The 22,775-nt window shown below is 36.8% G+C and overlaps 2 protein-coding genes across 7 annotated transcripts in view; one reads left to right on the forward strand and one right to left on the reverse strand.

Moving 5' to 3' along the window:
* itgbl1 (integrin, beta-like 1) overlaps positions 1-15,449 on the reverse strand; it is a 44,545-nt gene extending 29,096 nt beyond the window's left edge. Inside the window, exons 1-2 of one of the 3 annotated variants that reach the window (XM_032567833.1) lie at positions 14,849-15,449; positions 11,122-11,324 (exon numbers count right to left, since the gene is read on the reverse strand). In XM_032567833.1, the coding sequence (XP_032423724.1) occupies positions 11,122-11,324; positions 14,849-14,940 (295 nt within the window). In that variant the 5' untranslated portion in view covers positions 14,941-15,449. The remainder of the gene's footprint in view (positions 1-11,121; positions 11,325-14,848) is intronic. The other 2 variants (XM_032567832.1, XM_032567834.1) reach the window with 2 other exon arrangements.
* Positions 15,450-15,913: 464 nt separating this feature from the next.
* The window catches only part of nalcn (sodium leak channel, non-selective), an 82,599-nt gene continuing 75,737 nt past the window's right edge, over positions 15,914-22,775 (forward strand). Inside the window, exons 1-5 of one of the 4 annotated variants that reach the window (XM_032567827.1) lie at positions 15,914-16,072; positions 20,243-20,356; positions 20,569-20,630; positions 22,160-22,300; positions 22,430-22,612. In XM_032567827.1, coding sequence (XP_032423718.1) covers positions 20,589-20,630; positions 22,160-22,300; positions 22,430-22,612 — 366 coding nt within the window. In that variant the 5' untranslated portion in view covers positions 15,914-16,072; positions 20,243-20,356; positions 20,569-20,588. Of the gene's footprint in view, positions 16,073-20,242; positions 20,357-20,408; positions 20,470-20,568; positions 20,631-22,156; positions 22,301-22,429; positions 22,613-22,775 lie in introns of those variants that run through there. The other 3 variants (XM_032567829.1, XM_032567830.1, XM_032567828.1) reach the window with 3 other exon arrangements.

The following is a 22,775-nucleotide window of genomic DNA, read 5'->3' on the forward strand; positions in this document are numbered from 1 at the left end:
AAAATCTAATTAAAAGAAGAATTAAATTGTATTCTCTAATCTGAGATATTAATTGAATATTTCAATCAAGATTTGTTTTTCTAGCTTGCCACTTATAATGTTATATTGAAAAACACATAATGTAGAAAAATGACATCTTGTTCAAAGTGCTTTACATCATTAAACCATCATACAGTCATCAATTATGAAACAAGAAATACACAAATGCTGTTATGAACAAATGTCATAGTCAAAATCATCAATATACATCAGATAAGCTGATCAATGTTCAATTTGCTACTAATCAAATGCAACCCTAAACAGGTTTTTAGCCTTGATTTAGAGGAACTCCGTGTTTCAGCTGTTTTGTAGTTTTCTGGACTTTTGTTCCAGATTTGTAGTGCATATAAGCTGAATCCTGCTTGTCCATGGTTAATTTTGGTTCTGGGGATGCAGATTAGACCTGAACCACTCAGATCTTCTGGATTTGGTCTAATCTGCATCCCCAGAACCAGAAGACTTGAGTGGTCTGAATGATTGATACCATAACAACAGGTTGCTATCAACTAACAAAATTATTTGTAACTCCATTCTCTTGGTATCAAGCATGCTGCATGCAGGGCTGAACGAATATGCATTAGTGAAGACAGTGTCACTCTGCATAGTGCAATGCATGCTTTTGATTTGTCTCAAATGTCAGAGCTCACGTCTGTGGCACACATTTGCTATTTGTTCTGGTGTTGCTATTATTAGTGATACAAACAACAGGTTCCTCACTATTTGAGGCATTTATAAACTAAAGAAACACATATACACATTGAGATTTTACAGAATTATGTCTATAGATTTAATAAAATACAAAAAGTGACAACAAATAGGATATGTCAAATGAACTGCAGTCATATTGTGCTATACAATCATAGAAATTGCCTTGTAGGTGAAATGTGCTATACATATGTAACATAGTAATAATTATTAGACACAAAAATTGGATACATACATCTACTATCAATCACAAAGATACAAACTCTTTTGGATTATTTAATAAAATATTTAACCCAGCATTGTTGCAGTCTAATTTACTGATGTGTTCTTTTGTATTTACCCTTAAGGCTTTTGTAAATAGTAGACTGCAAAACTCTGAGACAGAATTGGATATTATAAAGTCACTGCCGCCCACTAGCCATCATTAATCTCCACTTGACAATCACTTAGACACATAAAACAGCCCGCTTTGTCTTCTAGGTCAAAATTTATGTGGGTTGGTAGCTTCCTGTCTTTGGACAGTTTATCTTTTTTAGTGCTTCCTGAGCAGTAATTCTATGTGATATAATGTGTCAGGGTCATTGCAGCATTCCACTGACAAACAGACGTGTAGAGCAAAAATCCTGAGCAGTGATCGCATACATTCTCCCGGGACTGGTAGAAGAGGATGCGTGTGTGTCAGCATCACCAGGAAAAATAATTGGTGCATAAAAAAAAGCATGTACTAAACAATTTTCTAAAGCTAGATGACTAGATATAATCATCTGTCAAACATTTAAAATATCATAACTGTAATAAAGCATATGTTGTGCAGGGATCATTAGATACCCCTCATTTACTAAAATGTTCATAGAGTCAAACAGCCTGAATTGGTTTAGCAAGCTAAAGAAGATTTGTCCAACCTAAAGAAGAAGATGAAGGATGAGTCATTGATGTGCTGTGGTTCCCCTTAAGCAGCAGAGCTACCTGAATGTCTTGTGTAAAAAAAAAAAAAAAAAAAAAAAAGGCTTAAACATTTGAAAAGATGATTTCAGTAAAACATTTTGATAAACTCTCAGAATAATCCTGGGAATTCTCTAATCACTAGATTAGAGGACATGTTCAGATAACGGAGGTTTCGTTGAACCTGTGTGTTATTCACAGGTATTGGTACTGAATGTGACTATTGTGGTTTCCAGATCATGAAATATCTCCCGCAAAAGACATTATAATCCATCTCTATGTGGAACCTCCAATCGCTATTACACAGGCTAATAAACGACGAAAACCTGCTCTCTTGCAGCTGTGAGGTGTTTTACTGTTGTGATAATTTATGTATTTAAATTTTTAGTTTTTATTGAATGTGCACTCACATAAGCTTCTTGGACATTTTAGTAAATTAGAATATTACTGAAATGTTTATTTATTTCAGATTAATTGCACACACGCTGTTGTTTTTAAGTCTTTACTTCTGCTGTTCTTGGCGGTTTCCAGTTATAGCTAACGAAAACATGTACTTTAGCTTTTCAGAAGATCAGAATATATTACATCAAATCAACAAAAAAGCAGAGAATAAAGAAACGTGAGCTCAATAAGAAGTATGTTTGATACCTAGCTAAAGGCTGTTGTTTTGAAAAAAGTACATTTAATCTGACAAACTAATTTCGTCAGAAGGCGTGTTCAAATTTGCCGAGATGCACCCATGTACTTATTTATATACTGTTGTATATGGTGTTAGTAAAGCTCCAAAATTAAATTAATTGAGAGTTTAAACATAAAATACCTCTAAAAAATTACGCCATCTTCATAATAAACTAGTTCAAGCTTCAGAGAGCATCTGTTCTCATCTGTTTTCAACAAGTGGTTTTTAATTTCCTCATATTTTTTTGGTTTAAGTTGTATTGTCCAAAACATGATAATCATATCAGAGTATTTTTAATCATTCGTGTTGTCCTCCGCCTGGTGTTTGGAAGCAATGAAACAACGACATATAGATTGTGTGTTAGGTGAACAGTAAACCTGTCTCATCAGCTACTAACTCGTTTTCTGTATGTCTTTGGAACAATAAATCTTAGCCCTTACCATCCCAGTTTTTACAGTGTTCCACCTAGCCAGTTATTTTTACCACAGCTGACATCAAAGAACTTCCAAAGGCATCGTAGGTGGGTTTAAAAACACTTGTTCTTACACCCTGAAGTCTTGAGAGCGGTAATGGGTTTCAATCAGAAATGTCTTTTACTAGTCAACTTGGACAAACTTGAGTGGCTTTTTCTCCTCGCAGCCCACGCTGGAATCATTAGGTGAGTCACGGGAAAGGCAAACTGCCCAGAAAAACTCAGAATAGCAGATTGAAAGCATATAAAAATATGTACAGGAGAAAAAATTAGAGAGATGAAAATTTCTATAGGTTTTAAAAGCAAAAGAACAGCATTTTATGGCTGCTACCTTTTTGCTTTATTCTCTCTCAACCAATATTTGGCTTAACCTTTTGTTGACTTTGTAGACATTACTGATAATAATATTCTCCATAATTGGCCAATTTTAGCTTGGATAAAATGCCATAAAGCGCAACTGATGCAGGTTGATATGGAACGAGAGACCAAGCTGACTATCCTTGTGACCCTAACATGAAGACATAAAACCTCTGAGGGTGGGATCTTTGCTAGCTCTTGAAGAGGCCAGAAAAGGAAAGAAAAAAAATCTGGGCAAACAAAAACAAGAAGACTGTGCAAGCCTGCAGACTGAGAGAAAAGGAGTTGGAATTGCTAAAATATATTCCTACAAAGCATTTTTATTATTATTATTATTATTATTGATCACAGAGCAAATCTTTATTCAGGAAATGAACAGAAGTATGCATCGCTTTTGAAGTGCCTGCAACAATGTTTTCTGCGCAAGAAAGGAGTACATTTGCCTCATTTTCTCGTTTTAGTTTTTCTTTAATTAATTAGTTCTGTCTCTAGAATTCCATCATTTATGATTGTGTCTCCGGAACTCATATTTTGCATGACTTTTTTAGTTTTTTTCAACAGGGTGTAGATACTGATAAACAACATGGCAGCTGGGGTCAAAGGCAGTATAACTCAACTTGGACACGTCCCATTCAAGAATGGTATGCACACTTCATGTGCATACCAAACGGTACTAAAATTCCCAAAGTCAGACCAGGTGTTGCAGGATTTAATAACTCTTGGAGCAGTATCTTCCACAATTGTGCTTTTACAGCATTCCTGGATTTAATTTTACAAAAAGGAGTTCAAAAGTAGTTTACAGGAAAGGTAAAATGACTCAGAGAGGGAAAAACAGAGTCAGAAACTTAGAAAGAGTAATGTTCCTCATTTCTGAGTAGGAAATGGGGAATGTAGCACAGTGTGAACACTTTGCTGACAAAATAGTTTTATCAACAATTATAAAAAATTCATGAAAATATATAGAATATCCTCTCACAGCTACCTGGTATGTTGACAAATCAACAATAAGGCTTCCTTAGAGTTTTTTTTATTTAATATTACACTTTCTGCCAAAAAGCAGAGGTTGCAAGGATATTTACTGCCATTAAAACACCAACGGTGGATGAAAATATTTTGTTTTCCACAGTTGGTGTACAGATATTATTCAAGGTAATTTCCCGATTGCTCAGCTCTTATATATTGTGAGATTAGAAGGATTGCTTTAGATTTGTAATAAGTAACTTAATTATTATTTACTTTATATTTATTATTAGCCTTTAAAGTTCCTTTCATGTGGCCAATGACTAAAGCAGGTCAAAATGTGATTGCTGGCCAGTTCATAATAAAACAAAAGCTCTAGAGGCATTTCAAACAGAGAACAAGCAGTACTAGAGAGCAGCTGTTTTTAATGGCACAAATCACCAGCGGTAAATAACAATCATGTATTGATAAAAAGTAACCTTTTTTGCTAAAACCTCATGTTTATCGGCACTTCGATTACATAAACTGGAATGGTTTATTTTCAAGGAACATTTAAAAAAAAAAGAAGTAGAGGAAACCCACTGCATTTTTTCAGTTGTGGGGGAGGTTCTCACGTCGCCCCTCACAAGATGCCACCCTGGACGGTTGCCCCATGTCGCCCATATCAGAAACCGCCACTGGCTATAAACATGGAAGTATGCCGTCACGTTCAAAGACATAATCATGTTTCCATTTGGATAATTACATACATTTTAATAGTAAAAGTCATTAATAAATTCTAACCACCCTTACATTTTGGTGTTAAGGCATAAAAGGTTTACTTTAATTTGACTATTGATCATTTGAACTGAAATGTCAGGTGACCTCAACTATGTGTAATGTTCTGCAAGTTTTTATGGTCCCAAATTTTATCACCCTTTGCTAATTTCCTAAGAACAGTCACTCCACCCTTATTTGTTTCAGAGAACAAATACAACATGGGCCCAGTTCTGTCACTGCTACAAAAAGCAGTGTTTGCAGCATTTGAGTTGAATTGGACTTGGAGTTCAGGTTGTCACTTTGGTGGTCTGTTTTCTTGTTACTTTTTGTTATTTTGTGTTTCATTACGACCAGCTGTTCAGCATTATGAGCTACAATGTGGCTAAGCTACATTCTGTCAGTTCACAGGGCAACACTGAGACACACAGGACAAAAACACACAGAGACATACAAATTTAAGGACAACTTATAGAGACCAATCATATTCTTGAACTGTGGGAGGAAGCTTGCCTACCCAGAGAAACCCCATGCATGCTCAGGGAAAACATGCAAACTCCATGCAGAAAGATGAGATGAGATTCAAACCCAGAAACTCCTTACGGCAAGGCAACAGTGCTGCCAACTGAGCCACTGTTCAGTCTATAGGTTAGTTTTCTTTATCTATTGCAATTATTTTGGTTTTACTGTATTAAATTCACCACAATCATAATCCAGCCTGCATTTTGTTTGTTTTTGAATAGAACACTCCATGAACCACTAGTGGCAACCGGGTAATTGCAGAAATGTTTGTTGTAGGTAATTTGTTGATTAATTATTTAAGGTTCAGCCTGTTTTTGGCCAACATTCCCTCCCAGACAGCCAATCTCTTTTTCTATTACTTTTGTGTAAGGGAATCGCAGCAATAGCAACCAGAATTTTCAGTTGGACACAAATCAACTCTTGAGAGAACACCTACTCATAAAAAAAAAAAAATAAGTAAAATATACTGATACAACAATAAACAAGCAATTTTGTTTCATTTTTCAATATTTGTGATTTAGCAGAGGTCCAACATAAACCGACTCATGCTGTAACTAAGATAGAAAAGACATTTTTATACAAGCCAAAAATATCTAATGGTTTAATAAAAAGAGAAATCTTGAATTATTGAACAACTACATTATGTCAAATCATGATTCACGATGCAGCCTTACATTAAAGACAAGTTAATGTAAGTAAATTCTGCCCGTATTCAGTGCTGTAACAAAAAAAAAAAAAAAAAAAAAACACAATATAATTTTTAGCCACCTGGACCTGTTGGTTTAATTGAGGTGATGCTAATTAACCTCCATTGAATCAAATATGGGGTATGAAACATCTTGTTGCCAGGAAAGCTAATTTTTTGGTAATGAAAAACACACACTTAATCCCTATGGAAGAAAATCTATTGGATCTTATCAGTAGACTTTTGTGACAGGCAGAGATAACGGAGCCACGGGGAGAGAAATTGGCTGCCGATCTCTGAAAGCATACCGTGCATGCTGTGTATGCATGGTCCGCTGAGAGTGGGGGTGTGCTTGCATGTGTGTGTGTGTGTGAAGGGAACGCGGTGGGTTATGTGGGGGTCTTCTTTTCAACTGGCTTTGATTGCAACTGCTGGATGCGAGCGTGTGGCTGATGTTATACACGTGTATGCTGGTGAGTTATGTATAAGATTTAACCTCATCCTGTATGGTATGTGTGTATGCATGAGTGGGTGTGGTGGGAGACAGAGGAGAAGGTGGGTTTGGTGGGTGTGAAAATCCATCCCTCTTCTAATGCATAGGTTCCATTGGCAGGCTCCGTAGCAGTGAGTGAAACTCCATTATCAGGATGAAACAGGGCCTCGCTCCAGACTGCTGAACCATAATGAGCTCCTCACAGCAGCCAACTTGTCTTCCCAAATAAATCACACACACTCGCAGACACGCAGGACCCCATATGCACACCTATCTCCATTATACGTGTTCTGGATGCTCACATATCTCCATTAAACCTCACTCACAGCCCAGGGACAACGGGGAGACAAAAAAAGGTGTGGATTTTTATTTTTATTTCTTACTGGGATTCCTCCCACAACTTCCAAAGCATCTCATCAAATACATGTGCAGTAAGCTTTAGGAAGAGGGTCCAACCTGTCTTATTTGAAATGCATTTAAAAAAAAAATATGTAAACAATTATGCTAAATGCACTTATTTTACAGATTCGGTAGTGGCATTTATGGAAAGTTATATCCCCCATGTAAAATTGTGAATTAAAAAAAAATGGAACAGCTAATTACAGTGTCACTAGTCTTACAGGCCCAATTAGTAACAGACTTATACAATTAAGAAATTAACTTAAACCTTTTAGACGTACAAACATACTTTAGTCTACAAACCTGTAGACATAAAGTAGACTAAAACATTTACTCTACACTTAGTTATTTACTAAAAGTAACACATAAAGGCCAGCGGTAAAAAAAACAAAACCCAAAAAACAAAAAAACAAATTCAAGAATAAGAAACAAATCAATGACATCTATCTGTGTGGAAAGGTTGAACCTTCCCAGATGCGGCCTGCCTACCAAAACTACTCAAAGAGCACAACAATGACTCATAAAGTAGATCATGAATGAGCCAATATTATCATTCAAACTACTGCAGGAGTTATTTAGTTAAGCTCAGTGTTTAACATCGAACAATAAAAAGAAAGGGGGCAATAATTGCACAAAGCGATCTGCAATGATTTAGGTGTGGTTTGACTAAACCATTGGTCCTGTGAGAGCATTGGAGTGACCTGACACTCCAAATACAGACATTTTTTTAGGTTTAGAGACCAAATCTCTGGTGATAGTGCTTCTTTACGTTTTTATCTTCTATCTGCTTAATATTTGATACACCAATCTGTTAAAGATCCAAAAGAACTGCTGTAATTGTTGCCTGTTACCAGCTGTACATTAAAATTGATTGATTTAATAAAATTACTGACCAAGCACCTTCACATCTTTAACTTTACATTCCATGTTTTTGTAACTTTGATTGACAGACGACTGCTTACTGGAAATAGTACAACCTAAATTTACATTGTACAATAAGTCAAACAGAATCAAAGTGAACCTAACCTAAAAGGCCAAAACAGTTCCATATGTTGCTATGAAAGCATTAAGGCAATAAGGAGACCGAATAGCTTTTGATCCAAAGCTTTTTAAATGAGTAATGCATTACACTTGTGCAATAACCTAGGACTGCTTTTCATTATTCTTTATTAGTTGAGTATTAGCAGTGTTCCTGTCAGCTACATTTATTTTTAATTCTACAAAATGAAGTAAAGTCTATAAAGACGCCAGTGCAAAGATGACATCTTTTCAGCTTTGCCAGAGCCATCTACTGATCCAGCCAAAAAGGTGGTGCTTTGAATTTGTTGGCTGTAAAAAAATTAAAAGTGATTACAAAATATGTCAACATAAAGTACATACAGTATTAAATATGAGGCTTCAAGGTGAGAGTAACAGGTTTTTAAAGTGTCTTTTAAAGTAGATGCAACAATCATACCTGACTGATGGATATTTTGGGCTTTATGTTCTAACAATATCATAACATCTTGAGAACTACTCTGTATACAAATTAACTGTGTTTCAATTCTGCCATTAAATGTAGCAAAGACTGGAGCATAAACTGCAGCTTTCATGATAGAGGCAGTAATTTTAAATCCAATAGAAAAATAGAAAATGATGGTATAACAAGAGTATCCCAATGTATGCATCAGAACTTGGCCATTAACCGAGTTTTACCGAGCTCAAAATAAAGTTCCTAATAGGACATGCCAGGCATGTGAGAGTATTCACTTTTAATGTGTTTTAATGGGGAGAAAACCTGATTCTAAAAGGAAAACAGACCAACTCCCATCAATGTCCATTGGTGCATCACTAATTCAAATTTAATTCAAATAACTTCATTCTTCGATTGAAGGCTGGAAAGTGAGCAGGAAACAGATATAAATCGAGTCTGTTTTTGTGAGGTTGAATGCATTTTTTTAACCAACAGTATTGTGAGCAAATACTTCCCCAGTTTCCCTCCCGCTTTGCTTTTTGTTTGTGCTTTTAAACTCATAAAACCCTCTGAATTTTAGGTGAAAATAATTCAAGTAAATACAAAAGGCAGTTTCTAAACGAAGATTCATGTATTATGCAGAAAAAAAAGCCATCCACACCAGTTTAACCCTGTTTGAGCTGGTGCTTGTAAATCATGAAGCAACCATCATATGCCATATTTCACTAGCCACAACTTGCATGTATAATCACAACAGCTAAAAAGAACTTGTATGACAACATATTAACTCAAAGGGCAGAGCAGCTAGCTAATAGGGCTAAGGAAGCAGTAATCGTTTAGTTTGACACTAGGTTAGTTTGGATAGCTTTTTTCTGTTCATAAATAAAATAATATATTTAATCGTGACTAGAAAAGAAAAGAACTGGGAGAAAAATGCACACATTTTTGATTGATAAATTAAATTATCACATGAAATCCAGCAAAGTAGGTGCCCAGTAAACAATTTTCCAAGTAAAAAGCATTCAGTTCCCCTTGAATTATCTTGACTTGTAAACAATGCCTGGCAACAAAAGTTCATAACATCACAATGTCTGATATCAAGCCAGCAGCATATTATTGTCTGCCTGAAAACTGCTTCAAGCCAATGAGAGAAGGGCTTCTGACAGCAAGATTTTAAAAAAAAAAACATATTTCTGTGCATTAAACATGTGGGAGGACATTGCCTTTCAAAATCAAGTTTGTAGATGACATTAAAAATATTTTCATTTTTCTAGCAGCTGTTTGAAACAGATCCTAAACATCAGCTGGGGACTCCATCTGCCAAACTGCACTGATCTAGCCCACATTGAGGATATCTGCTGCATCACTTACTGACCCTCTCTAAAAACCACATCCAAGTAGCAACATATGTTGAGCCACGTGGATCTGCACAGTATTCATTTAAACAGCACACAACTCTTAAATAAGTATTCTAAAGTTATTGCCTATTTACAGTGTTGAGCAAAAGTATTCACATGACATTTTGGGAGATTACATGTAACTGGGATATTATGTGATAAGCCAAACACGGAGTAGCAAATAACTGGAGAGCGGAGGCAAAAGGAAAAATGGTTGAAATGCTTTTAAAACTGAAGTCCTAGAGCTGTGTGTATCTACTCCAGACTTGTAGTGTGCATGTGTTACAATGTTTGGGACATTGTTTCATAACATAAATTTGGATTAAAGTTTTTCATGACTTTACCCTTTACCCTGCTGGTGAGTTCTTTGGTCTTCATGATGCTGTTTATTAGGTTATAGTGGTTAGCAAACCTGTGAAGTCTTGCCAGAGCAGCTGTGTTCATACTAAACTGCTAACTGAGTGACTTCTGCAGGCATATTGTTGCTCTGGATCTCATTTAGAGGTATCCGACTAAAGGCGCGAATAATATGCAATTTACACCTCAGATTTGTATTTTAAAAAACCCTGAAAGCCTTATGCTCTTTTTCTTACACTTTAGAGTTCTGCACTACTTAGTGTTAGTCTATCTTAGAGGTTTGTAACCTCGACAACGCAAATCGCCATATTTGCAATCAGTTGCCAATGTTACCCGATCTTTTAAAGAAGACAGATTAACTAGTTTAGGAAAATATCTCAATTTTGTTGTCCTTTTTAAAGTAAGGTATTTCTAGATGAACAAAAACAAAAATGGAAAACTTTCGCAAAACAAAACAGAAGGATACATTTTCTTCTTTACGATCATGATATTTGTGTGAAACAATGTAAAAGAAGAAAACATAATTTCCGACCTAATGAGAAAAAAAAAGATCTAAACTAATATTACTGCTACTTTTATTGTCGTTCTGTTGTGAAAATCCAATGCAAATATTCAGTGAAGAACTGCAAAACTGGTAGAAGCAGCACTTTTAATATGTATATTTTAAAACATATGTTTCTTATTTATCGATTTTAGCCAAAGTTCCTCAGAGTCCTTGTGGAGGTCTAAAGAGTCACTTGCGGCATCTGCAGGTGCAGGTTGCAGACCCCTAGTCTATCCTGTATTATCCAAGACATTGACATTTGCGGCTGCAACATGATAGAATATGAAAAATAAAGAGTTTTGCAACACACTGTGCTAAAAATAGCAGAGGAAGGAATGATAACACAGCTCAGTGTACGCACCATTGCAAATTTGCCCATTATGTGTGGCGCAGACCCAGTCATGGCACTTGCAGCGAGGACCATAGAACTTCCCTGGGCCTGTGGCTTCACACATGCAGATTCCACAGTCACATTTGCCCCTGCCGCTGCAGATTTTTCCATCTGGTGTCCTGCAGCGGCGCAATGATGACTCTTGGGACAGCCTACACACCTCACCCACCTGGCTGAGAAGAAGAGAACAGATCAGTAGCTTTGTTGTTTAAAAAAAAACAAACTAAAAGGGTTACTCCAAGGGCAAGTGCACCTGTATCTGTTTACGAAGCAAAATTGACTCTAGTGTAAAAATCCCTTTTGAAGTATGTGCAGAAAAAGTTACTATGAAATGATCTATTCTTTTAATTTAGTTTTTTGCAACATTATTGGAAAAAGTCACACTTAAAGACTCTAGGGATTTATTAACAATCCCTAGTTTAAGGACAGTCTAAAGCCCTTTTTTGCACTGCAGGGTCCGGACTGGCCCAGTCCAGCTCCGTTCGGCCGGGTCCTATTGGTGCTATGGTCCTGGTCGTGTTGCATTGAGCAGGATACGTCACGTAAATATAATTCTTGCTAACGCTACCCAGGTGATCTGCCCAGCAACCGCAGAACAGTTTTCTTCTTGTGTCTCCCGTCCCATTTTTTCTGTATGCGCTCATGAGCGAGGAAGCTGCGGGAAACTTTTACCTCAGCTTTACATTTAATGAAAAAAATAAAATAAAATCTCATCTGAATGTCATGTCTCCTGAACTACCCCTGCGGTAGGCGGGATTTATTTGTTATTTACATTTACCATTAAAATCTTTGGCTGAAGAGGCGATTGTAATCCCAGTGTAGGGTAAGAATAGATTATGACGGGAATTTATTGATGCAGCATATTGAAATGACAGCCATCGAGAAAGTCTAGTGCTCCTCTGATCCAAAGATCTGATCTTTGTCCCGCCCCCGCAGCCAATGAACCAATCAACAGCTAACTCCAAACCAGCCCGGTCTGGCCGGCCCAATTGGAACCACAGCTCTCGGGGTTCCAGGAGAGCCGGGTGGTACCGGGCTGGAAGTGCTAATACAAAAACGAAGCCGGGCCGACCCGGGTCCAGCGGTGCAGTGCAAAAGGGCTTAAAGGCATTCACATGGTTAATAAATCCCCCAAAATAAAACCATTACAAAACTTCACCTTTCAATGACCAAATCTACCAATCACACATGTTGTTGTTACACATTTCCCCAGGTCTTCTTGGTGAGCAATTTATATATTATTTCCAGCTCTTTCTTTATATTGGCAAAGAGTTTGGCAAATGTGCATGCATTTCATTCAATCAACAGCTCAAACGTTCCGAACCGTTCTCCCAAAAACGAACATAAAATGTGTGTTTTCCATGTGTCACCAGGAGGTGAAACAAGTTCCATTTCACACTTGCTTCAAGTATTGAGGGAATTTTTAGACTTGGCTGCACTCCTTCACACACTGTAGCAGTAAATTTTGAATCTCGCACTGTTTGTCATAACGACCTGACCAAGTTCAGAGTTTCAGTTTTTTTTTTTTTTTTTTAAGTTTGCACAGTGCTGCTTTGTCCTTAGCTGATCTTCATCTTTGTTCTATGTTGTTGCATACAAATGACATCTGTAAAATTTAAGGAACTCCAGCTGCTCTGCTGTGCTGATCTGACTCACATTTCAAGCACAATTACATGTATTTTATTTAATGTGCAAGATTAATGTCATTGTGGGATACATACGACCACAGCTGCTACCTGCCATATTCTGTGTGCTTCTTTTTGGCATCCCTTGGACCCCTGCTTATGCTGCAAGACAGACATTCACTATTGAGAAAGCTGTCATTATGTAACTAGAGTATAAATTTTAGCATTCATCTCAACTTTCCCTGCAAAAAAAAACTGTGTTTTTTTTTTAGGCTCACAAGTGCAATGTAATAACGTGTCAAAGAGAATTAACAGATGTGTATTAAAATAAAATTTGCTTCATGACGACTGTTATGGATATTGCATTTTTGCAAAAAGATCCTTAATGTAACAAGATTCTTTACACTGCTACCAAGATTTTTGGGATGCCAATTAGACAACAGTTGAGTAAACTTCCAAACTAAATGTAATTCCAATTTGGTGGCAAAATACTCTTCAAGTATGCACTTATGCACTGCTTTATGTTATTTGTTTCAAGGGAATTTATTTTGCAGGCAAGCTTGTTTCTCTGTTCTGATGCAGGGGATGTGGCTTTGGAAAAGATAGACGGAGTCTAGGTCAGTTCAAACAAAACACATAATTGGGTAAACCAAGCAGAGCTCATTTTAACACAAGCAAGCTGCTTTGCTATTAAACAAACCACACCATGCATATGGTAGCTCTTTTGATCAGCCTCCAGCAGTGAAGCTGAGAACAATTGTTGAACTGTGCAACATCTAGTTTTATGGCAGACATACCCTGACAAGAGGCAACAGGAAAATGTGAAAAGTACATAATAGTTACCTATCTTATTCACACTTAAGGCCATTTCATAAAGTGCTCCCTCTTGATTTGGAGCATTTAAAACCTTGAAACATTTGTAACAAGGTTAATTCAATGTCTGCAAGCCTATTTTGTAATGTTTTTCCTAAAAAAAAGAGAGAGAAGCTTTTCTTTGTCATGTCATTTGAATTATGCAGGATTCATAATAGACTATTTTATGCATCACAAAAACCTAGAATTTATACAGGGTTGTGTACATTGCTTGTTATTATTCATATTAGATTGTGCAGATGACTGGAGAGGAGGGCAGAGTTCACCCTCAACAGCATATTTATGTGTTAGAATGACCCACTCAAAGTTTAGACGTAAAGCCAATGGAGAGTACTTGGGAAAACAAAAAAATGATACCCCCCCATTTAAAAGTTATGCAACTTTATGTTGACCTCTTAATAACAATAACAATAACAATACTCTGAAACATATTGTCATGTGACAAAAATGTAAAGAAGTTCAAGGGACGTAAATACTTTTGCAAGGCACTGTATATTGTAACTCAGGACAAGGTATATTCTCTGGCATACTTTTTTTTTCCCATTACAACAAATTCTGCAAGCACACATCTATTTTTATGCTTAAAAAGTCCCTTAAGCACAATGTTGCTGAACTATTATTCAGAAAGAAATCATTTAAGATAGCCTAGTGCATATAAAGTGAGAGCTCCTGGAAAAAAATACCCAACCTGGCACAGAGAGAAAATATAAATTCCACTCTGAGAGGCCCCAGCAGGCCAGCCTTTACCCAGCACACACCCCTGCCACTCCATTCTACCCCAGAAATTAACTTCATGCCTTGTGTGACAATCAGAGCTGTAAAAGTGACATTCAGTCTCAAGGTTTGTTGTCAAAGCTAACTAGAGGACATGTCAGTTATATTATGTCAATTCAAACACCACCACTGGAGTAAAAAAAAAACAAACAAAAGAAGCAAGGCAACCACATCACTTTGAAATCTTGGAGTATGCTACCTTCATGGACTGCATTTTTAACAGCTGGCAAACAAAGACACATTTGGAAACCAGAAAGTAAAAGTGCAGACTATATTTTTACCACTGGCTTTACTAAAACTTCTCATATTGCTTTCCCCAAACTCGTAAGTCAGCATAACTTTGCGCCTCCCTTTTAATTCTTGCACTTCTGGCTGCCCCCAAATAGAAAACCGCTAAAAGATACAAACAGACTGCAGAAACTCACCTTACCGACTGTAGCAAAGTGTCCTCAACGGTAGAGAGCAGGATCAGAAACGACGGCACTAGCATTGACTGCAGAAAAACCTCAGTGTGCATGTTTAAATCCCACAGAAACCTGAAATAAAGTAGCTTGAAGGAATTTCCCAAATCTTACGCTCCTGAGACAGGGCAGGAAGGGAGAGTGAGAGGGAAGAGAAAAGGAGAAGGAGAGAAAGAGAAGCAGGCTGGCCCGAACTGGCTCAGTCCCTTCAGAGTCCAACACTCCTTACGTACAAGTGCCTTTGATTAGTCCAAACTCTCTGATGGAGTCCTGGGCAGGAGCTAAAGTGGGGAAAAAGCTGCCAAAACAACAAGTTAAGTCACCAGTTTGACATTTAATCAAAAGCAGACTGTTTTTGTTTCATTTTGTCCTCATTGGTTTCTCCCATAACTTCTGTGGTGTAGCTGTTGTTCCTAGCTTTTCCTTCCATCTATGACAAATGAGAGCCAGCTTCCAGACCCGTAATAGTAAATATTGTGAATGAAGAACACAAAAATGGCTTAACTCAATTTAAATGCTTTGGAGTTCCAATACAACTGGTTGCCATGAGCACATGTGTTAGTGGAAGACTTGAGTAGAATATATGAATATGAATAATTCACACTACTGCAACAATAACAAGGTGTGTACAGTGTATCTCAAAGTCAACACACCCCTATTAAAATAGCATGAACTTGAAGTGGGCATTATTGTGTGTGATAAATAAACTTCGCTTTATATTTATTGTATGTTAATTTTAACATGAAATTATATAAATAAATAAAAAATATCCCAAATATTTTGACATAAAGCTCTCTACGCGGTTAATATCTTACTATTATGTTTCTATTATGTTTCTTTGTTTACTCTATAGTTTTACCTCCCTCAGTATAAAGCAAAAATAATGAATTTAATTTCTGGTCTTCAATTTTGCCACTAAAGTAATTAGTTTAATTACATTATTTTAAAGTAAATAGTAAAACAAAGGTGTTGATTTGCCAAAAGGAATCGGGTTCTGGATGTAAACAAACCGTGATGCAGCCACAAAGGAAGCGCTGAAGCGGTTACCTTGGCAATGCCTGCGCGTCGCCGCAGCTGATGTGATTGCATCCTGCGCGCTCCCGCAGTCTCCCACACGAGCAAGCCCAGAGAGAACGACTGATGTCATGCACAGGGCCAGACACGGCAGCTAAGGAAAGTCATCGTCTCGTAAGTGCTTCAGAATGTCTTTCTTGTCTGAAATCGTCGCGAACGTAACGTGACATCCAGCTGTTTTGTTTGTAGGATGCGGCTCGCGCTCGGTGTTGCTGCGCGCTAGCTTGTTGGTTCTCCAGGAAGTGGAGGGAATCTCATCCTCCGCAGTAGGCCTCGATGCAATATTCTTGTTTAAGTGCTGCATCTTGTGTCTTAAGCTGGTTGTCACGTATAATGTTAGCTTTGTTTAGGCTTCATACTTTCCCAGAGATGTAAATAGTTCCAGTGGTTAGCTGGTTTTATTCTCACATTAGCTGTTTTCCTAATTGTTTCCATAGTAATCTTGTCCTTGTGATGTAATTCTTTCTTCAAGAGAATGAATACGTTTTATATTCTTTAAATCAAATGCTTCTGAAGCAGCTGGTCTTGTGTTCATAAGATCCAGTGTAAGCAAAAGAATCACAGTGGGTCAGCAACTGCAGTCCCAAATATATTTTGTATTTGCCATTTGTTTATATTGTAAACAAGACTAAGAAAAAAGGATAATGAGTGTGGTTAAAAAAAAACAAACAAACTTTAAAGATGTTATTCCATAATCTAAAAGTTATTAAGTCCTTTATTGCGATTTCCTACATTGTAATTTGAGTTTTTGATCAAACTTTTGGTTGCTTTGTCTTTAGATTTCATACCAAGAATGGCTAGATGCATGCACACTCAAAATGTATTTTAAATAGACAGTATAATTAATATGTATTAATTTAATTTACATTAATTTAAAATCCAATTACTTTGTAAAGCACTTTTAAAATAATGAACGTAATCCAAAGTGCTTATCACAATAAAATGATTATTCTAGAAAAGTAAGAAATGTTGTATTTATGTCCAGTCTGTTGTAATTTGTTGTAGTCAGGACCCAGATGGAATGAGATGGCAGGCAGAGAAGAGGCTAAATTATTTAAATGACTGATAAATTACAGAAATCACAATGAAGCAACCTCACCTGTGCAAACGTTACGTGGTGGGTAAATATTTCAATCAGCCTTCTCTCATGGCAGAGCAAAGGGGACAGTGGCTAAGTTTCAGACCCTTTTGGAGGTAAATAAGATCAGTGGATAAGATCAGTTTCATATTTAACTGGTATTATTGCTAATGTCTCAAAAATAAGAAAATCAAGGTTGATTTATTGTTGTTACCCTACTGACAATCAAAGGAAAATGTTCCAACATCTCATTTCAGATGTAAAAATGACTTAAAATCTCCTTTTATGTTATTAACATAGAAATCTCTGCTTGCTGTATTTCCTGCATGTTGTAGCAACGTAAAAATATGTGCTGATCACAACTAAACCTTCAAAGTAATTTTGCTAACACACTGAGGTGGCCTATATTAGTGCTGCTCCATATTAGGATGTCATGCAATTTGCGTGATTAATGTTTAATAGTCTTATGACGGTATCAGTGGAAATAAATCCTAATTTTCTTCACTTTCTCATCTGTCGCATGCTTCCAACATTCACTGTGCGATTAAGCATCTTCAACACTGTCCTCGATGTCATTTGCAGATGTCTTCTGGATTGAGACTCTATTAGGCAGGATATTATTTCCAAGCAGAGTGCATATTAATCACACCTGGAATATATTAACTAAAATTTGTGATATTTTGAAATGTCCCAGTATTATTAATATTTCACATTTTGATGTTGCAAAAATACCAGAAATATTTTGCTCACCTGCTGTGTATGTTCACTTTTTTCATCTATACTGTGTGGAACATTTTTCCTATGACAAATTTTCCCTCCAGACTGAGTTCTAGCTCTTTATCAGTTGTTTTGCAAATTTGCCTATTGAGCTACGTAACTGCTCGGTGTCATATTTTATTAAAAGATAGATGATACCTTTAAAGGCCAACGTATCATGTGCATATGTCACATAAAGCAACAACATTATAATTTACATTATTATTGTAAAAGTTATAATGCACAACAAAGAAAACATCCATTCAACATTTTTAAATGGATCCATGAGTTTATTTGATGGATTCAAGTTTCCACCACAATTCTGATCAACATATTAATGAATTGGTGGGATGAGGAGTGCATAGATTGGTGTTTTTTTTAAATATCAATTATTCTTTTATTGGCTAAAAAATAAGATTTTTGTAAAAAAAATGCAACCTTTTTATTTCTACAAGTAGTATATAATTGATAAAAATCTAACTATTTACATGTTGTTTTGATTTTTATAACAGTCAATGTTATTGTCAATTTGCTACATATAAAGCACTTCCAGCTAAATTGAAATTTCACTTCCCACTGATCCTGGGTGCAACGTGTAATGCAATTTGAAAACTAAATAAAATGCTAAAAAACAATGGATAATAATAATTTATGTGTCTGTTATATTATAATAGGCATATATTCAAACATTTTAACTATAATTTAGGTATGGTGAGGCGAATGGTGAACAATGAGATCAATGACAACAACAGGAGTGGTAAACACTCAAATTCTGCTTAGGCATGACATTGCCGGAAAAGTTTTTTAAGAAACATCAAAGAAACAGAGAATGTTTGCAATTTTTCTTTGGACTCACGAACAAAACTTCGACAAAGAAAGTTTGATTTTTTATTTTTTTTTTAAATGCTTACAGTTACAATTATTCTGTCCAGAGATCACATCTTTCTCAGTGAAGAACACGTCCTCTCTTCAAATGGGAAAGTAATTGCAGTCTTTGCCACCTATACTCCCACATAATAGCACTTAGACCCTGCAATTTTGTTTTCACTCTCCCTCACGTCTCTATCTGCATATGTTAAGTGTTGCAATTACACTGGAAAATTGCTTCCAACTACATGGGGTTTATTAGGTGGACAGTTTCTTTTATTGCTAAGAACATGTGAGGGAATGAGAGGGGTACGGTCGCACTGTTTTGCTTGTACTGCTGGTGTAATTTTGTGTTTTTTGTTTGAAAAATATTGCATGTTTTTCAAAGTTTTTCTTTTTACTGGATTTAAATTCTTTTAGTACAGATTCACAGCAACCTCAGCAGTAAAGCAATGTATACTTTAAGGCTGCGGTTATTTGTAATGTTCGAAATGTCTGATTTAAAAGGCAACCCAAACAAGCTGCTATAGTTGGAAAGGGAAATTAATGTAATTATTATTTTTATGTCAATAGTTGCTTAGTGTTGGTGGAGATCCAGTTGAATGGTTTAGTTCAAGTTCATGTGTTCAAATGGCCAGTCAAGGTCTACATAAATCAAATCGAGAATTTGTGGCAGAACTTAAAAGTTGATACCACGACCATTTCTTACTATCTGATGATTTGTGTTGCAGCAAACACTTTTTCTACAAAGGATTGATTTAGAGGACTGTGAATAAAGAGGTGCAAAACTTTTAAGTTTTAGATTTGTGTAAAAAAAATAAAAAAAAACAACCAAAATACCACATTTTGTTTTTCTGACATTCACAATATGCATTAGTTTGCATTGGTTTATTACACAACAGAATCAAGGTTCATGAACATTCTTGCAAGGTACCAAGACAGTGGGTACCTTGCCGTGGGTTTTCAACCCACGGCTCTGGAGCCTCCAGTGGCTCTTTGGTCCTTCCAAAATTGCTCTCAACAAGTTTGCCTACAAATAAGAAAGCATCAATTGATGTTTTAAATATAGGTATAAAAACAAATGGAGGTTTTAGCAGTTTTTCAGTTTTGTCATTGACTATTCTCATTGAATTTCCACAATAGAATGACACCACAGAAAGTACTAGTATTTTTTTAACTCTATTGTTCTTCTCATTAGTTTGGATGTTTTTGTTTTTGTTTTATTTACAGTAACATGTCTTTGTGGAATACATAGCATTCCACAAATATCAACATCACATAGAAGACAATGTATTCGTTTTCTCTCTGCAAAACCTTTATGTTTATCTTTATTTGAAATTCTGAAAATAAAAATTAAATGGTGGTTCAAACAAATTTCCTGCAGTAGATATTCAAAAACTTTTCTTTTAATTTATTTTTCAAATAAGTCAAATAACAATGAGTTTTCTTCACCTAAACTGAGGGCAGTTTGTGTATATTGCAGACTCTGGCACCGTACACATAGCTACACATGTAAAAATGTTTTCTTACTTTTTATCTTTCCTGCTCTTCCGACTGCTACCGATCACTGATGGTTGCCACAGGACCACCAACCCGTTGGGACATTATCCTTTTCGCATCTGTAATCTCTCTCAGTCTGGTTGGTTCCTCCACCCCTCTGTGACCTGGGGATGAATGCACCAATGAGGAGCCTCACAGTGAGTCCGCTGGTCCTCCTTCACTCCATCCTCCTCCACAACACCTCAGTCACTCACTCACTCACTCACTTAATCACAGAGTGTGTCGCATATATGCCTCGATGTCAGACGTGGTGGGCATTCCTGTCTCTATGAGCGTACTGTAGATGTGGGTAGTGTACTGTACACCATATAAGCCATGATGTTGACTAACTGTTGTGTGTTATTTACAGGGTATGCCTGATCGCATGTTATGTGCAGTGCTGGAGCAATTTCAGCTTTACTTTTCCCTTTGGTATGTGCGCTTTGTCTCCATTCACAGTGTCATTTCTTCTTGTGTTCTTATGTTGAAACGGCCTGTACAGTTTTCTTTTTTCTGCATACACACATTCACACACCCATACATGCAGATGTTGGCAAGCACAGGTAACAACCAAGTCACTCTCTTTACACCACGATCTGCTGCCTGTGCCTTTTCACTCAGTATGATGAAGATCTTGTAAGATCTTTTTGGGGATGGTAAGTTACTGGAGCTGTTCCAGTGTGAATACACTCGTTCTGTGTTCCATGCGTGCTACGTTGTGTATCACGGTGATCATTCAACAATGCAGCACATTTAGTTTTGAAGTATAAACCAATACTCTGGCATTTCAAGTCAGGGACAATTTCTTGATCTAACAGAAACCAAAGCTTGGTAATGCTTAGACATGTATTAAATATATCCATACTCAGATGTAGTTCTGATCAGAAGTTTACATACACTCATCGGGGGCAAAAATGTCATTAAATTTGGACTTTATTTTTCTAACCTGTTTGTTTGGTGTGAATTCGTGATAATTTGTGATCAGGAGCAAACATGTCACTAATTTTGGACTTTATTTATCCATTTAGTACATTTTAAATGGTTAGAAGTATTAAGTCATTGCCAGGTGGTGATTATTACATTATTGGTTGATACACAACCCGACCAGTGTTTAATCCCTAGATGTCCCTTTGGAGGTTGCACCTCTTCCACAAGCATTTAGTAGCTGCCAGCAAGATTCAGGTATGAGTATTGCTACATATTTGGCCAATCCAGTTCTTTTAAAGATATTGATTTTCTGCCATGAAACTAACTTTTATGTGTAGTCTACACATTTGCCATACAGTAGAGGTCAGGACTTTCCAAAATCTTAATTTTAGCCTGCTTTGTCTGTACCAAACAATGTTTTAATGTATTTTTATTAGGCCTCACTGCCCTGTCAGACTACCGTGCCTACTGTCTAGCATGGTTTTGACAGCATCTGTTTTGCTGCCAGTGGTACTGGTGGCTTGCCCAGTGTCAATAAAATAAAGAAGAAGGAGCACAATTTCTAAATCCCTCAGCTTTTCTCTCAACTAGGTGGATGAATCTTGGACATATCCAGGTATTCCCGCCACACAGTGATCCCAAATATTGAGAATACAGCTAACTTCAGTTTACTGTTTAATCATTTCACCCTGGATAAAAACAAAACAAAAAAACATTTGAGTTAATCATGAAAGACCAAAAGTAAGATGGCATTCATGTCCTTAAGTGCATGCAACTGTCTGACCAGAACTTTAACCTCACATAAAAGTCAGTTTACCACCAAACTCCCATTTTTTAACCTCCAGGTAAATATGGCCAATAATGACTTTACTGCGTTACATATGCAAGAAGTGTATACATTCAGGATATAATCTAGGCTGTTAAGAGTTATAAATATAGTTCTGCCACTGCCCTGACTTGGATGTAGCCAGAGTGCTCTCCACTTCCTCATTTAGCTTTGTTCATTGTCCTGTTCGCCTCCCTCTCCCTGTCAGATCCACTCTCTGTATAGCACAGCTAGTCCCAGCATGCTGAAGAGGAAACAGAGTTCCCGGGTCGAGGCCCAGCCCATGACCGACTTTGGGCCAGATGAGACCCTTGCGGACAGTGCTGACATCTTCTGGATAAACAAACCAGTGAGTCCACCTGGAGAAGAGGCCTAGTTGACCAGTTAGTACTTCACAGTAAGAGAAAAAAAAACAAAAACAAAAAAACAGTCACACTTTGTTGTTTTGTTTTTTTCCTTTTCTGTTCTGTTCCTACAGTGGGTCCATTCCTTGCTTCGAGCTTGTGCCATCATCAGTGTCATCTCTGTTTGTATGAACACTCCTAAGACCTTTGAGCATTACCCTCCGCTACAGTATGTGACATTTACCCTGGACACGCTGCTCATGTTCCTCTACACTGCCGAGATGATAGCGAAGATGCATATAAGAGGAATCATCAAGGTAGTTTCACTAAGACTGTTCATAACTTTAATGATAGTTCCCAGAGGCACAAAACCTCAAAGTACACAACAAAAAACACATATTTTCTGTTATGTAAAGCCTAACACCTTGATTTCCCATACCTTAATCCAGTGGCTGGATGTTTGGCACAGCTGGTTACAAA

This window comes from Xiphophorus hellerii, chromosome 7, assembly GCF_003331165.1.
Source record: "Xiphophorus hellerii strain 12219 chromosome 7, Xiphophorus_hellerii-4.1, whole genome shotgun sequence".
Lineage (NCBI taxonomy): Eukaryota > Metazoa > Chordata > Actinopteri > Cyprinodontiformes > Poeciliidae > Xiphophorus > Xiphophorus hellerii.